The following is a 17,494-nucleotide window of genomic DNA, read 5'->3' as shown; positions in this document are numbered from 1 at the left end:
TCCGTCCTGCGCCCCGCTCCCCCAGCCCCCTCGGGGGGCCGCCGCTGCCACCCCCCCGCCGCGCAGCCGCCTCGGCGCTGGCGGGGCGGGAGTGGGGCCGCCCCCTGCGCGCCGTCCCGGGGCCGGCGCTCGGCCGGGGCGCACATGGCCAGCGGCGGCGGCGGCGGCGCGACGCCCCTGCGGGGAGGGGCTGCCAACTTGCCGTCGGCGGGCGGCCCCCGCCCCGCACACCTCCCCCGCGCGGGGGGAGCGGCGGGGAAACCCCCAGTTCCGCTTCCTGACGGCGCCCGGGCGCGGGCGGGGAGCGGCGGCCGGAGCGCGGGGCTGCCGGCGCCCATGGCCGGCGAGCGGACGCGGCGCTTCACGCGGAGCCTGCTGCGGCCGGGGCAGGCGGCGGAGCTGCGGCACAGCGCGGCCTCGGCCGCCGCCGCCGCCAGCGGGCGGCTCCAGCAGCGGGTGAGCGCGGCGGGGCAGCGCCGGGCGGGCGGGGCGGGCGCGGCGCGGAGCGGGCACCGGCCCAGGTGCGAAGCGCGCTGGGGAGGCGGGGAACGGCGCGGCGGGGCCGGAGGGAGGGGGGCGCCGCCCCGGGTCCCCCGGCCCCCGCGGCCCCGCCGGCCCGGAGCAGCCCGCGGGCGAGCGCCGGCCGGCCCGGGTGGCATCTCGGTCGCCGCCGGTACGGCCGCGCCTCCCGTCCGCGCCTCTCCGTTTCAGTGCCACGGCCGGCTGCTGATGCCCCTCTCTTCCCGGGAGAGAGCCGGCTCTCTTCCTCTCTTGAGTTTCGCCGGTTTTCTTTTCTTTTGAACGAGCCTTGGGCGGGCAGATGAAGTGAAACACGAAGACCTCACTCTCGGTGCCAGAATACGCCTGGTGCGCTCTGGGCGGACGGGGCCCGAGCACTCCAGCTGTCCCAGTTGTTGTCGGTCACCTGATTTTTGGGTACTTCACAGCCCGTATGTCTGTCTATAGCCATAACTACAGAAATGTGCGTGCGCTCTTGGTGGTTTCCAGTGGAAACCCCAGGGAAAGTGGGCCTAAGGTGCTGCAGAAACGCAGACCCTTGTCTTCCTAATAGCGTTTGCTTCTAAAGTGCACTGCACGAGGCTTCAATCCCTGTGTCTCTCTGTCAGCGGAGTAGCACAAAAAGGCTGTAAACTGTTACCACACTACTCAAACAATATTTTCCTTTTCCATGGCTGTAAGTAAGAACTTAGCTGATAGGCATAAATGGCAAATTGTTAGGCTTCACAGAGAAATGTCCACTAGCCTTTTCGAATCACTAGCCATTTATGACTCATTTATTAGTGATTTTTTTATTAAGATCCTTTTGGACTTAAAGCTATGTGTTATGAGAGATAAATGACTCCTTAGATGATTAAGCATATCATTTCTGTGAATCATGTAACTCAGATAAATATTTTCCTTTTCTAGTTTTTCAGGCTGCACTGTTCATGTAGTAGACTGAAAAGCTGAAAGAGGGAAAGTTGTAAGTGAAATGTCATCACTCATCAAAGTTTACCCCATGCCAGTGCCTAAATGCAATGCCCTCCCTCTCTGCATAAAACAGGAAATAATTCTGCAACTCTGTTCCCATAAAGTTAGTGGGCCGTTTCTGTCTTCTGAGGGGCCTTGCCCACTAGAAATGGGGAGCAATGCTAAAACGGCTGCTCTGCTTGGAGGCAGCAGCCAGTTCATGCTTCCCATCTCTCTGTACATCAAATGCAACTTGTTTTCTTTACCTCACTGGATTTGCAGTCAGCTTTGAAGGTCTTTGTAAAGTGTTTCCAATCTTCTGATATGTGAAAAGCTTAGGAGACACTTCCTTGCCTCTCCTGACTTCCCACAAAGGTTGTAGGTGCTGCCAGCCCTGGTCACATCCTGTGGTGTCTCTATAACTGTACCGCTTGCAGATTTGCATGGTCCTGCCCTCTGGGCACACGGAGACCAGAATTTGGCCCGTTGCCAAACGAGGCACACTTCACTGATGAAGTTTTGGGGACCATCACGGTTGGTTTGGGCTCTGCCCAGATGCTATGCTGAGTCTTTTTCCCCTAAGAGAGAGTATTTAAGGCCGTACACCAGCTAAACTATTGTATTGGCTAACTGCATCTTAAAGTATTTTAAATGAAGTTTTATTAGAAATATATTTTACTCTGCTGTGTCTCTGCTGCACGAATGCAAAAAAAACCAGAGAATGAGATCACGAAGCAAATCTGAATTTGATGGTCTGGTTCCCTTGAGGAGAGTGGTTTTTTAAGGTGTTGCTAACAGATCTGATATTGCTAACTTAAGAATACAGTATTTAATTACTGCTTGTGCATTTGAGTTATATTTTATTCAGTCTATGTTTAAAACGTCAAGACTTCAGTTGTGGGGCAGCAGAAATCGTCTACCACTTCTGTGAGTCTGACTTCCTGTTGACTGATGAAACATACTGGTGCTGGATTTCATCAGGGCTTTTGATCCAATATCTGAGGCAAATGCAGTCAGATCTGCAAAGATGGTCTTTCAAAGATACTGAAGTTAAGATTGGAAGACGCCAGGCCAAATTCTGGTTTCAGTTATACTGCTCAGTGGGAGCACTTAGGGACTTCCAGATGTTACGTTTTATTCACCATCAGAGAAATTGGTTCTGAAGTCTGGGTCGCTTGCTGTGTTGAATACGTATGGCTCTGGGAAATTTAATGAAGTTGCCATCTTCTTACCATATTTTTTGGGCTGCCAGTAAAGTTGCCTGTGAAAGGCAAATTTTCATAAAATACCCTATGCTGAAGACTCCTGCTGGGGTAAAAAGCTGTTATCTTCAGGGTTAAATCAGGTTTTCAAGTTATATCAACTAAGAATGAGCAGAATTAACCATTTTATCTTGGCTAACAGGCAGAAGATCCCTTGGCAGCCGTAACCAGGGTTGCTGGTTGTCCATAGCCAGGTTTGGGGCTACCACGTGGAGCTGTGATGTTCTGTGCAGAGCAGCAATCGTTGCCTTTGGGTCCGTAACGCGGAGTGCCGGGGCTGGCAGGTCTGCTGAGAAGCTCCTCTGGCCTGTGTGCCTTTGCTTATGGGGGACGCTGGGGTGGGACAGCCGTTGCAGTAAGGCTGTTGTGTTGCTGTTGCAGAAGTGTCCTACAGGACCTGAAATTTCTGGCAGCACTTCTGCTGGCTTTTTTTTGTACCAGAAGTGAATATTCTTGCAGAAGATCAAAATCTGGTGTATTCAGTGAGGTGCATTGATTCTCATTGCATCTCGCTCTGGATGTATCAGCACCTTCTATTCCAGTTATACTAAATTTGACTTGTGTTGGAGCGTCCTGAAAATTGGCACAGCTGCTGCCCAGAGTCTGCAAATAACTGGCTGCTACAAAGTAGTGAAAGTGCAAAGTGTAAACAATTAAGCCTTCTGGTACTGCTTTTGTGTCTGTCCTGGTGGAATTGCAGCTGGGCCTCTGACAGCAGAAGCTGTAACAGCACCTGCAGGAGGGGTCATTCATGTCTTAGCAATTTGGGAAGAGCCTAGGGATCAAATGCCTGTTTGATGTTAACTGTCTTAGAGAGAAGTGGAGCGTTGTGTCTTCTAGCTCTCTGCTGTCTTCACCTATATTGCTTATTCTTTTGTGTACATTACCTTTCCTGTTGCTCATATTTATTAATTCAATATGGGAAAAACAGTTGCTAGTATTCAACACAAAAATCTATTTGTAGAAATAAAAAAAGTCAGTGTAAGCAGGGGAAAGGGGGTGGCAGAAGTAAGGATGTTCATTTGTATGGTATAAGAGAGGAACTTCTGTAATGCCCTGAGAGATAGAAAGTGGAAATGGAGGTTGAGGGTGGAATATATGTGCATATTTGGTTGGTAGGGGGTAGTAGCTGCAGTGCTTCAGCACAAGTAACACATTCTCCATTGATTACCAAACTCTTCAGCAGGTGGAGGGAGGGGTACTATCAGGTGTTAATGGTGTGTGGCAGTACTTCAGGTTGTTTCCACAAGTGCCTAGTTAAGCTTTCATGTAGAAAAGGCAATTCACCAAACTATTCAGTGAAATAGATCAGCATCATCTAGAAGGTAAATAATTTATTGTATTTGGAAACTTTGTTGTGAAATTCTTTGTCTCTTCTAATCAAAAAGGCTTGTTTGAAAGTTGCTTTATGAATGCTTGCTGCCACTGCCAGGGAAAGCTGAATAGCTGTGCATGAGAAAGGGAAATTAATGTCTGTTGCTTCGTTTGTGTCTGTAGCTGCAATATTTCAATGGAAGTTCTTAAAATAGGAATGGGCTAGTCAGTGCTCCTAGAAGTCAGCTTGCTAGCTGCTTAGCTAATATTAAACTTTGTGTTATGCTATTATTTCCAGATCTCAATTAATTTGGCAAAGTACTGCTGGCTGCAGTGCTCATCCTTTACATAAAGTATTGTGACACTGTTTTTATAAAAGAGCTGTGGGGGGTCTTGCTCCTCATCTCTCTTCCATCCTTAAATAAGTTAACAGAAGTCTGGAATTGGGCTGTTGCTCCACGTGTCTTTTTTTTGGCAGCAGTTTCTTTCCATCGCACTGCAGCCAAGCACAGAGTTGTGGTGTCCAACGACCTTGTACTGGCTGTCTTTCTTGACTGGAAGGCTGGATTACATGGCTTTCTCTTTCCCCCAAAATAGGTTTCTCTCCTTGTTATTTTACCTGGGGCCACTGTAATTCGTCCCTGAAAGAATAGATACCATTTGTTTCCAATGTGTATTTTATGTGGTATGTTCTTTACAAATAATGAAATCTCTATTTATATTGTAGTTGTATAGTTTTGGGTAGGTAATGAACTGCTGTTGGGGGTTTTTTTGTGACTCCATTGGTGTTCTGTAGTCTCTCAAGAAGAGTAATTTTTGTTGTTTACAGCCTCACAGAGAGCACCCACTGCCTTGGTACCCTGGATAATAATAAGAGCTTTGACTGTGCTTATACTGTAGGGTCGTGTTGTATGGCCTTTTCTCGTTATGTGGCCATGCATGAATTGGACTTCCATGCTGCGAATCAGGCCAATGAATGAAATGACACTGAAAACTTTATCTCTTTGGAAGGCACAGTGTTAACTGAGCTATTCCAGAGACAGAAACTAGACAGTGAAAGGCTCCTTTCTTCTGAGGGTATTCTGATGTCTACAGTTTGTCCAGGGGGAACCAAAGTAAGGCATTTATACAGACAGTGAATATACCATGGTGTTGTATACAAAATAGATTGTGTGGTTGTATGTACATGCACAGTCTTCACAGGCCAGCTACTAGATACTTGTCTATTCCCCTGCACACTTCTTAATGTGTTGGTTCTTTCTTATTTTTGTGTTTTCTTTAGTTAAGGTGGAGGTGATAGCCTGGTAAACTTAAAAGTACGCGCATAGAGTAAAAGCCTCATCCCGTTTTGGTGGTTGAGAAGAGAGTTTATTCACGACACAGGCATAAAGAAGTATTATCTGAAGTCTAGAGCTGGTGAAGGTTCTGCTTTTGTGAGCCTTTGCATTTGAGATAAGTGACAGCTTGCTCAGGGCAGACAACTTGTCAGGCATATGTAGGATATTAGCAACCTTCTGTGAATGCAGTGTATCACTGAAGTGTTAAACAACTTGTTTATATTTGTATTTTACCTGTGAATCTTGTTCACGAATCTGTATTCCAAAATTTATCTTTAATTAATATCCCATGCAACATCCTTTACCTGTTCAAAGACCAGACCCACGTTATTTGCAAGTAGTCTCTTTTCTCAGCTTTTTTTTTTGAAGTGTCTGGTGAATAATTTTGTAGCTGTTCTTCAGTTTGGGTATCCCAAGGACACTTGCAGTGGTGTGGCCCTGACAAGGATTTGACCATTTTCAGCTGGCTGCTGGAGCCCAGATGTAAGGACAAACCAAGCCAAGGGCACAGGCAAGAATGCACCACTTGCACATTCTCCAGCTGCCAGGCTCCCTCCTCTGCAGGCGGACAAAAGGGCTGAAGTATTCTCCTGAGCAATTCTAGGAACTTCATTTGGGACCAGTGATTAAATTGATGCAGAAATGAAGAAAAGGAGATAAGGGAAGAGAGCCTCAGAGAGGGTGGAGACAGGAAAGGGAAGAAAATGGTTTAGAAAGTTAAAAGAACTTGAGAAAATGGGGGAAAAGAGGAAAGACTTTGTGCGGAAAGACAGGCTGAAGAAGACGATAAAACGAAGGAAAGAAACGAAGAGAGATGCAAGAAAGATTCGTCAGGTTGGTGAATAACTTGTGCAAATAAGTCCTTAATATGCAACCCCAGGCAGTCATTATTTAGTAGGTAGGGAGACCTAGGCACTCTGTTCTAAATGCAGTGTTTTTACTGTTGTCTTGAATCTGTCACTTGACTAACGCTTTGTTTTAAATTCATGGGAAGTGAGTCAGCTTGAGTAACTCAAAATGCTCTCAGTTTATAGAAGCTGCATTAACTTTTTCCCCTCTTGCATTCAAGGTTAAATAAGGGGTCTGGGGAGGGAGAGAGTGAACAGCAGTAGAAAAGAGAAGGAGAATCTGGAAAATTAAGCCTTCTGTTGGCTTTGGAGGAGGACAGTTGTGCAGAGAGAAGGTTTACTGTTGCTGTGGTTTATAACAGGCAGTTCTGCAGTGTGTATGTCACTTCCAGAAGTCAAAACATGTTTGTAGCTTTTCTAGCACAAGGTCAAAAGGCTATGAAATAGTGACACAGATGTGATGATTACACAAATAATAAAGCCTTACTTGTACTGTGCGCAGTGTTTCCAGTTTAGGATTGCCTGCATTTCACAGAACTCAACAATAAATTTCTGAAGCTAGTTTATATTTGCTGTCTCTTTTATACCAACTGTGCATTCTTATATTAGCAAATGCCAACTTTATCCCTGTTTTTGTTGATAAGAAAAAACAAAACACCAGGACGTAACTGCCCAAGATCATGCAATAAATCTTAAGAAATGTGTTTAGGTGATAATTATGTATCAGTGACATAACAAGTAAGAGCCTCAGAACAATTGCCTCCAATTCATGCCCATCATGGGCCATCCTGCCTCATATGGTTGGATAATTTGCCTGGGTGTTAAAGACTCTTTCGTAGTCTGCCCCACTACTCTGGCTGCTGATGTGGTCAATTTTTTCCCTCTCCTGTAAAATGTAAAAAAACTGAGAGCTGCCTGCCCTTTGTGTGCTTGCTTAGCGTAAATGACTTCTGCTCATGTTGTCCCTTTCTGGGCAGAGCACAAACAGGCTCCAAATAGCAACCTAGTAAGAGAGCATCAGCTGCATTAGTGCTAAATGGCAACGTGTGTCACTGAAGTGTTCCAGAGCCATTCTCTCACAGGAGAAACTCAGGAGGTTTTTTCTTCTTTTTATTTCCCACCCCTCCCTTCCCCTTTGTATTTATATTGGGCTCACAATGTGGTAGTCTATTATTTTTTCCCCTCCGTGTCAATGGTACATAATTACAACCTAAACACATTGATTAGATATATATTTTTTTAGTTGTCATCTCTGGTACCATTTTTTTTTCCCTGTGATACACAGAGGCAAGAGGTCAGTTTTGCTTTTTTGTTCTTAAATTTTAGACAGTGCTTTACAGTTACAGGGAGAGAGTTCCCTTGGAGTACTGACGATGGTGCTGGCCAGCCTCTTGTCTCCATCTTGTTCTCTGGGAGTTAACATTGAGCCTCTTTGCTTGGGTACTGTTGGGGTCCAGCTACTTTTCAGCTGGAACCCAAATACTACATGTTTTGGAACACAATGTAATGTTTTGAGATGACTTAATGTAGATGTACTTTAAGCTTGTATAAAAAAAATGCACCAGATGAGGAAATCTGGATACATTTGTGACATGCATGGGCTCATGCTGTGCAGACAGCATTGTGAACGGTAGCTACTATCATTAGGATCCCAGGCAAGTATAGGGAAATGGAGATGGATGCTTCCCTCCAACAGGAGTCTTCTGCTGTGCCTCTGTGAAACAATGTTTTATCTCTGCAGACTCAAAAAAAAAAAAAACCAACCAACAAACAAACCCCCAAAAACCCACCCTCAAAATATGAAAAAAAAAATTCCATTTTAAGCTACTAATTATTTCATTATTAATAAATTAGCTTACTACTAGATTTTCTTCCCAGTATTGCTGTTGTGCAGTTGGTATTATATGCATTGTACAGAAATTTAGTAAGCTGTCAACATTGTAGGGATTTTCTTAATTCTGAGTGAGTTCTCCACTTCTGACTTCATGTTGTATGAAGGAAGTACAAGGCAATTCTGTCACTGATCTGAAAGGCGCTTTTCAGTTTTGAGAGTAATATTGGCTGACTTAAAGCAAACATGATTCTAGGTTACTTTGACATACTGACCTAAATTAAATGATGTAGATATAATGAAATTTAATGAATGCAATGGAGTTGGATGTGATAGAGGGGGGGAAAGTCTCCTTTTTTGAGTGTTGCTATTTATCAGCAAGAGTAGTACAGAAATGTTCTCTCTGAAACTGGAATGACTAGATATGTTTCACATATGAAAAAGGATGAAATCTTTGTTTGGTTTTGGTTAACCATAGTGGATTTTAATTTTTAAACTGTCATAATTGCCCATGTATGTTTTCTGCTAGTTGTACCTGCTACTGCAACTGTGAGTAGGCTGATGTATGTCAGCTGATTTTGAGGAGTGTACTTCTAACGTATAGGCAAGAATGAAATTCTGGACTCTCAAGTGTCTCGGGACACATGCCTCTGCTTTTCTGAGGACTAAGTTACAGGTTCACCATGTGGGGAGCACAACGGCTCTGCAGAGACAAGACCTAGAAACATCTTTTATCCAATTGGTGTCTGGCACACTTTAACTATAGGTTAAATGCGTCTGTGTTTTGATGTGAATTCCTCAGTGATCTTTATTCTAGATCGTGGTTTTTTTTTTTCTTGTTTTGGGGGAGGGATTGGCATGGTTTGAAGAAAATATACTTCTAAAGAGTGAGAAGCTTCTCCTGTGATTTGAGTTTTTGCCAGCTCTGGGACAATTTTGAGGGGTTTGTAAACGTTACTAGATTTAAAGTCCTGCCCTCCCCATTCAAATTCCTCTGACTGCCAAAAATTTATTCATTAAAATTCAAACCAGAGTTTTGTATTTTGCATGAATTAGACAAATCCTTTAAGGGCTGCAGGTGGTTACTGGCAGTTTTCCTGTGACACCTTTGCCAATTTCTTTGTATTTCATCTTGATATTAGGATTAATTCCTCTTGCCTTTCTCTCTCGTGGTCCATTTTCTACATTTGCTCTGTGACTAGAATTAATGCAATACAGGACCAGTATAAAGCTTATCACCTGAAAGCTCTGAAGTACAGCCTAATTGGGATTAACATGGGCCACTGTCCTGGTTTCCCTGTGAAAACCAGGCACAAGCCCTGGTTTTCTTGCACCTCCCCATTTCTTGCCCTGGTCCCCTTCCCTACTGCCCATCAGCTGCTTCCCTGCTGTTCCCTTCCTGCCCCATACCCTCTCTCTGTGCTCTCTTATGTCTATTTATGTTGGATTTTTAGACAGATCCTCTCCACTGCATGGATGGTTTGAAACCCTAAAAAAAGTTTCATGTCTATTTTAAATGCAATCTTCCTTATTTCCTCTCAGCTTTGATAGCAGCATGATGTATGTCTGTTCCTGGAGCATTAAAGTTAGTGTCCCTGGGGGACACTGGACTTATTTAATCATCAACGTCTATGAGGGTATTGTTTGGTGTTAAATGTGTTCATAGAGTGTTTATAGTGCTTTGATACTTGTGCAAGCACTTGCGAGGGAGTAGCATGGGGGAAGAAATTTGGGACCTTCTACTCCCTTGTTGGGTGTCTGCGCATAAGCAAGCATCTTCAGTCTGACCCTTGCAGGCTCCTGACTCCTCCCTGCTTGGTGCTGCTGCAGCTGGGAGGTGGGGGAAATGAGCACATTGGGGTGCTCCGATTTGCAGGTGATGTGTCCCCTAAGGTGCATGACAGAACAAGTATTATGGGAGAAGGGACATAAGAGAGGCAGGAGGACAACTGCTACGGTATCTTCTGGCCACAGTGGTGATCAGTATCTACACACGCGCACACGGTGGTGTGTAACGGAGCCTCAGTGACTTCTAACCCTGAAACTACTTTTTCCATCCCTCTCTTCTGCTGTGAGATACTTGTTGCTGCTTCCTCCTGATTCTCTCTCCACCCCCTGCCTTCTTGCCCTTTTAGCCCTGTGCAAGCTCTGGCAGTCCCAGCAGAGAGTCCAAGCCAAAAGTCAGCAGGACAGAGAAAGGAAAGGCTGCTTATGCCCAGATATTGTGTAAAATGTATGTACAGTTTGAGGGAGGGAAGGAGGCCAGTCCTCCATATCCCTTTTCTCTCCCATGTGGAAGCAAATACAGCACTCCTTTCCATGTTATGAGTAGGCATTGGAGAAAGTATTCAGAGCTTGTTGAGTGTTTTGGAGTGAAAGTGATGGGCTGAAGTCAGCCTGGGGGCTATTGGTTAGACCGTGCTGGTTTAGATAATAAATTGTCTTTGGAGCTGTCCCATGAAAAAACTTCCTCCATTGCTGTGTAAGTACCATGGCACATGCCAGGCTTGATGTCTTTTGTTAGGAATGCCTCCATTGCCTTTCACAGGCCATAAATTAACTTGTGGTGTTTGTAGCAATATCAGTCTTTCTTTGAAGACAGAAGTGTACAGACATCTTCCTGGCTTTTTTTTCCTTTTTTGTTAGTTAGAAGAGTCTCAAAAGTGGTCTGAAGTCTCAAAAGTGGGTTCAGGGGCCAAAACTTGGCCATCCTTGGGATGGAACTGTTTCATGGCTTTGAACTTGTAAGCTATGCTGAAAAAAATACAGGAAAGTGCATGGTACAGAACTGTGCATTGATGGGGAGAGACCTTGGGAACCCAAGTCCTGGGTTCTGCATGTGGAGAGAAAGGGAGTGATGAGTAGGTATTAAAAACAGTAATGAGTGCACTTTGATATATTTATTGCAGAATATCATGTGGTCTGTATCTTTTGTATTCACGTATTTGAAATGCATACTAAAATACGTGCTGAGCTATCATGTCTCCATTGTCAGTATATAGGCACACTTTTTTCCCCTTCCATTCATGTGTAGCAGGTGGACTTCCAGCAGTGGATAAAGAGCAGTTACAGTAACAATGCACAAGTGAAATATCATAGAATCATTAAGGTTGGAAAAGACCTCTAAGATGATCAAGGTCAACCATCAACCCAACACCACCATGCCTCCTAAACGATGCCCCATGCCATCATACACAGCTCTCATCTGAAAGCAAGTTACTAGAAAGCATCTGCCTGTTCCAAAGCTCACATCTCACTTGAAGCATGTTTCCTTTTACACATGTATCAGTTGTTTTTCTCTTGGACCTGTGTGATTGCATGTGCTTCTGTTCTGCTGACACTATTTCATTAAACAGCTAAAGTTGTAAATACTGGTGGAAACTAAGTCATACAACATTAAGTAGAGTTGAATTACACTGGTCCCTTCAGTGCTGTGTGAATTTATCCTCATAACTTCCCCAGAATCGATGAGAACTGTTTTGGAGGTTGGTTAGGAGAAGTTACCAAATGATAATTCAGGAGATAAATGAGCAGAAATTTAGCTTATCATCTTTTCTCATTTAACAGTAATGTTAGGAAATCCCTAATTTGCACCAAAAAAGTTGTAATCTAGATAGATGTTAACTTTTCTTCAGGTGTCTTTCAGAAATCTGCTCCTTTTTATTTTCAAATACTTACCCAAGAGTTTGTGTGTTTCCACAGACTTTGGAAAAGAATTGGAACTTATGAAACACAGTGAATCAAAGTGTTTTAAGTCTGCTCATTTTGGAGGTGGAAGAAGATGGGATGATTTTTTTTAATGTAGAAATGCTAGCTCCAGCTTGCTGTGGATGTTGGCAGTAAAACGCTTTTTGCCTTGTATGTATTCTTTCTTCAGAAAGGGTAAGGGGATAACTGTTTGCAGAATGGTTTCAGGTGGAAGTTACAAGGTACCTGCGTTGCTTTAAGCAGGATGAACAGTAGTACAGCAGGACACAATAACCGATGTACCTTGGTGTGACGCTTATCTCCTGCTTTTTTCTTTTTAAGGTTGCTCTTGCAACGAGGACACTTCAAATTTACTAGGCATGGCCTGGGTGTTGCACTTAAGCATTATCTTACTCTCACTTCCTCATTCTCATATCTACCCACTCCCTGCTTTGCTGCCCTCGCCCCTTCCAGTCCTCAGTCCTTGTGTCTCTTTGTGTCTTTCTCCCACTCATCTCTGAGGCTTCATTAATGCCTCTCTGTATGCAGGGAACAATGTCAGTTGTCTGTCAGGCACCATGTTTTTGCTTGCCATCCACACCATCTTTAGACCCCTCTTCTTCCAGGAATTCTCCTTGCCAGTTCTTCAAACTGATAATCTCTCTGCTCCTTCTTTTCACTGAACAGCTATCCAATGTTGTTCCGTGTAGCCATGCCTCTCACTCCCATACTGTCAATGTAAAGTCTTTGGGTTTGGTAATAAGCCTCTCTCCTAGCTTTAGTGTAAAGTTCTACATTAAACAAATGGTTTTGTATAAATAATTGTTATTTGAATGACTGTTCATGAGATAAAATATAGTTCAAATGATAGGTAGTGACTTTTCTTGAGAAAAGAACCTCTTAGCTCTGTCTGTTTCCTTAAAGACTTTCTGCATCAGCAGCTCCCTGTTCAGTAAAGTGTGGAGGACAGTGGAATATCTTGATGTATGTATCAATAGATAAGTCTATTTAAAAATATATACATATAAGTAAACAGGAAGCTGCCAGGGCTAACATGTTTCCTTGGAATAATGTGGCATGCATGGTTTTGGGGTTTAAGCAGAGATACTTGGCATTTTAAATTCCATGCTGATGGATATTGAGATATGCTAGAATGACCTGTAAGGGCGACTGTACTTGGGTTTTGTGGCCCGATGCTTCTGGGTTTCTGTTTCCTACCACTATTTCCTAGTGTGTTTTTCAGAACAGTCAACTCCTAATTCTAGAGGATCTGGCAGGGATTCAGATTTGAAAATGTGAATTTTTTTATTTTGGGGAAGTCTGTGTGTGTTAAAGAACAAGAGTCAGCAAATGACTCTTATGTTGGAGTTTGAAAAGCTGAGGTATAAAACCTGTGTGCTGCAGCAATGAGGGGTTGCCTCTTAATGTGGTGGCTCACCCATGGCTTCAGCCGATGTGATAACTAGGAATAGCAAGTGCTTAGCATTTGGGCATGCATAGCCAGATGTCCTCAATAGCATGGTCTCCACAGAGGATCACACCAGTGATGTTCAGAGATACACAAAATGATGCTCACAGCCATCACTCCTTGTGCACTGGCAGCACAGCTCTGGCTCTGGGTCTGACATTGGATTCATCTCTAGTTTGCATTGCCCCTGGTAAGCTTCAGTTGTGTTATCAGTGCAGAGGTGGAGTTGAGCATGCTTTAAGAGCAGTGGTAAGATGAAGATGTCTGTGAAGGAAAAGCAGCAAAGTGGACCTTGCTGTTTTGCCCCAAAAAAACAGCTGCGGTTTTACAAAAGGCAGTGTATCAGCTGCCTGTTGACAGTTAAAAGGATGAAACTTTCAAAAACAAGAAGTCCTTATATCTGTGGTTATTAATAGTTTTAAATATGAGAATTACAGGAATTAAAACTAAAGAAATAAAAAGAAATCTGAGTCTTCACCCTCACGTGTTTCCTTCCCCTTTTTCTTTTCCTCCTCTCTCCCCCTCCTTTCTCCCTCTTTATTTGCATGGAAGCTTGCATCAGTGGAACTAGATGTACTTTCATGTAATACTACAGTATTTAGGTAGATGATACTAAACAGGAATATTTAGGAACAAGAAGATAATTTTTTCCTTGTCTTTTAAGTGTGGCTCTTAAGGGTGAGCCTTTGGATCACTAATGTCTGGAGCTGCCTGGAAATCTGCCTATCTGTGTTTCTTTTGCTGTTCTTTGGGGGTGTGTGTTAAGTTTTGGAGCATGTCACTCTTAGGAAGAGGAAAACATCCCAGGATTTGTCATGAAATTTTTCTTTGTGGTTTTAATTTTTGTTTGGTTTTAAGTCCAGTTAAATGTTAGACTTTGATTTCACACCTTAGTGTACTGGCACAACTGTGCCTCAAGGGGAGTCACACTGAGGTGGGAGCCCTCAGTACCAAAAGCCTAGCACATTAGCACACCATTCTCCTCTCATTCTTGTTTAGGAAGATTTTTTTGCTTTCTTGAAGAAAAAAGCATGTAAGTAATGAGCAGCTTATGATTTTGTTCAGTTAACTGCTGTTAACATTTATAGGGCAAAAAAGGCAACATGATAATGGTCTGATTCTTTTTGCTTATGTCAGAGCTCCAGGTGTTCCCTGTAACCAGTGTGCCAAACAGGTCTTGCTGCCATTAGCTGACAAGGACTTTTAAAAAATATTTTTCTCTGTCTTAAGGGTATGAACATTGACCTGTGAGTAAGGAATAATACTTCCTCATTGCTATTAGCATGGGCTCAGTTTAGGAGATTTTTTTAGTTTTTTCATATGTATCTCTAAGACAGCATTAGTGAAAACTAGTGAAGTGTGAGTGTTGATGTGTGACTGCTTTTAGACAGTTTGGCAGGAAACACTGTTTCCTGTTCTGTTTGATGTTCTGTTGACTTTCTCATAAATACTGACCCACCTGGGGTTTCAAAATTTGTTGCTACAGTGGGATGAATAATGTCAATAACAGTCAAATTTAAATATCTCTGTTGCTTTAAATAGATTGAGTGGATTCTGGTTAAAAAATAAAAAATTCCCATTAATTCTTTTGGTTGCAGTGTAATGTCTTCAGACTTCTATCTGCACAGTCAAGCTGGAAAGTGGGATTAGATTTACCTCTAAAGTGTGGGCTCATACTGGTGTGGTTTGATCTTCTGGAACAGATTAGAGCTTCCAGAAATCATGTCTCATAGGCAGATGCTGGGTTCTTCAGCACTCCCAAGTCAAGTAATAATTGTGGTGCCGTTTGTTGTCCTTCCTAGATCACTAGATAAATCTACACCTGGAATAATAGAATGATGGATCCATCTTCTCCATTTTTTTCTTGAGATTAAGTGTTCCCTTGTCTCTTGAAACCCCAAGCAAGTGCTATCTACAGTCCAGGGGTAATAGCAATACTAGCTGAATACAACCAGCAAGTTAGAGGTGAATCTCCCTTAACCTTTCACCATGGCTGTTTCTCTTGGCTGACAGTTGTGTGAACGCTGGTACAGCAAGATGTCTTTACTTAGGGTGGTACCTCCTACCAAGGTGTAGCAGTCTTTTATGGCTGGCATTTAAGCCTGTGTTTCTTTCAAATCAAATGCTGATATGTGACATTTGAAAGCCAGACAGTGCTGCTTCACAGAGTGGTGAGATCTGCTGATAAGCTTGTGCTGGGTGGAGGACGTTAGGTGTCACACTTGAAATGCTGTGGCTTCCATTTCCCAGTGCTTATGTATGCCACCAACAATCTGTCCAGGCTCTCACCTCAATAAATTGCCAACCCGATCTTTTGTGAAGAGTAGTCATGTTGTATTTAGCATTACTACACCAAGAGCAAGACACTAATACTGAAGAGTGAGTAATTGTAACCAGCTTCACCCTTATGCCCGACAGTGTGTGTTTAGCTGTGTGTGTGTATACCTTTATTTAGATGTAACTGTTCCTAATTTGCTCAGCTGCTTGATAAAGGCATAAATAACAGCAAGCTGAGAGCTCTTCTGTTGGATGCAACTCTGTTAGCATGAAATCATTGTAAAATTTTATATGAAGTGATAATGATTGTTAGCTTCTGGCTTGAATCTAATTAGAGCACTAATTATATGTTGGAGTAAATTTCAGCAGAAATGAATAGTTGCTACCTCTGTATCTTAATTTCTACCAAATTTTAAGAGAAAGCTGAGAAAATTCCGCCTTGGTATGAAAAAAGAGTATGTTTAAAGGAAATCTGTGTGTTGTAAAATATTCACTTGGATATCGCATGTGCTAATGAAAGCTTTGCAAGCATAGACAACCAGAGTGTTTACTTCCTTAAAAACAACAGTAAAAGAATCTTTACAGGTAAAGTTCCAGTGTGTAGTCTGCAACATTTAAATTATTTACTTATGCATTTGCACTTTTGCAGCTGGAGTTACTTAATGTAGCCTGTTGAATGCCCAGCTGCCAGCAGAAGAATGAGGGGGTGGTCCAGGAAGCTGGTCATCTATTTAAAAATCTAATTGCATGTTCAGCACAGTTAGAGAACTGATTGCTTCCCTGAAATAAATTAATACATTTGTAAGTGTAAATAATTACCATTTCTTGAAAAGCACTCTCTGGATGCTTTGTTCTCTGTTTCGTACTTGGGGGGAGAAATCCTGGAAGACTAAATAGTAACCAACACTGACTTCTTCTCTATCTAAAATTATTAGGATCCCCTGGAAGGACATTTGAGATGTCATAATAAAATAGAGAATGACATCACTTCTATACTAGAACAAGTTTTTCTTAGTCATGCTCTTGAAATGGTTCTACAAGAAAGGATTTTAAAATAAATATCAGTTAATAAAAACTAACATGATTAATACTTTAATAATAAAAACAAATTACTTGCAACCAGCCATTTCAGTCAGTGAGGATGAAAACTCTGCACGTGTGTGTATTTAGATCATTGTTTCTACTCATATTTTAATCTCTTTTGGAGTTCAATATTAATCTTTCAAAGCACACATGTTACTAATCAAAATATTATTATTCTAAAGATTTTTGCCTGAAATACCAACCAGAAGACATATGTTTTTAGAGATTGCGCTCCAGCTTAACAAATATAGACCAAACAACTTATAGTTGGGCTGGTTTTGCTAATTTTGTATTTAATTGAATGAAGAGCCTTGTGGATGTGAATGTTAATTGATACCAGCAATGCAGGTTCGTTAGTTTTGGGTTTTGTACAATTTTATTCTCTTCTGGAGTTCAAGTAAAAGAAAGGGAGTGAAACCCTGACAAGAGACATGAAATGAAAAACACATGTTGCACAGAAAAGCTGTCCAGGGGACAGAACACCACAGTGTCGCTCATTAGACGCTAAAATAGCTGTTACTCAGTTTGATATTGTGAGCACATTCTTGTGCTGTGGAAAAAAGCAAAGCAAGATCATTTCTAAAAAGCGCAGGATGCATTTTGGTTTTTTCCTTTCCATGGTGGTAAGGGCAAAACTGTTTTTTCAGGCTCTTCCTTGGTTGGGGCATGAGAGGTAGCAGAGGAGCTGTGTGTGAGTTGCTCCAGGTGTAGCCCTTCTGAAAGGGCTCTGGTATGCTGCGGAGGACTGTTGGTCTGAGGGACCATGTATTTTTTGCATGTCGTTATACAGGTGGTCTCACTGCTGCATTATGCAAGTTGGACTTTCTGGCTACTATAAAAGAAGGGGGTATATGAGCCTCCCTTAAGTTTTAGATCTGCTGACAACTCCCTGTTGTAATTAAGAGGATAACTTCTGT

At 42.8% G+C, this 17,494-nt stretch overlaps 1 protein-coding gene across 1 annotated transcript in view; it reads left to right on the top strand.

Annotated features, from left to right (window-relative positions):
• Positions 1-269: 269 nt before the first annotated feature.
• Positions 270-17,494, top strand: part of DOCK10 (dedicator of cytokinesis 10) — a 165,811-nt gene continuing 148,586 nt past the window's right edge. The window contains exon 1 of the mRNA XM_064457385.1: positions 270-456. Coding sequence (XP_064313455.1) covers positions 337-456 — 120 coding nt within the window. The 5' untranslated portion in view covers positions 270-336. The remainder of the gene's footprint in view (positions 457-17,494) is intronic.

This window comes from Phalacrocorax carbo, chromosome 7 (assembly GCF_963921805.1).
Source record: "Phalacrocorax carbo chromosome 7, bPhaCar2.1, whole genome shotgun sequence".
NCBI classification, from domain to species: domain Eukaryota; kingdom Metazoa; phylum Chordata; class Aves; order Suliformes; family Phalacrocoracidae; genus Phalacrocorax; species Phalacrocorax carbo.
Note: the sequence above shows the minus strand (reverse complement) of the source record. Positions and strands in the feature narration are given on the sequence as shown.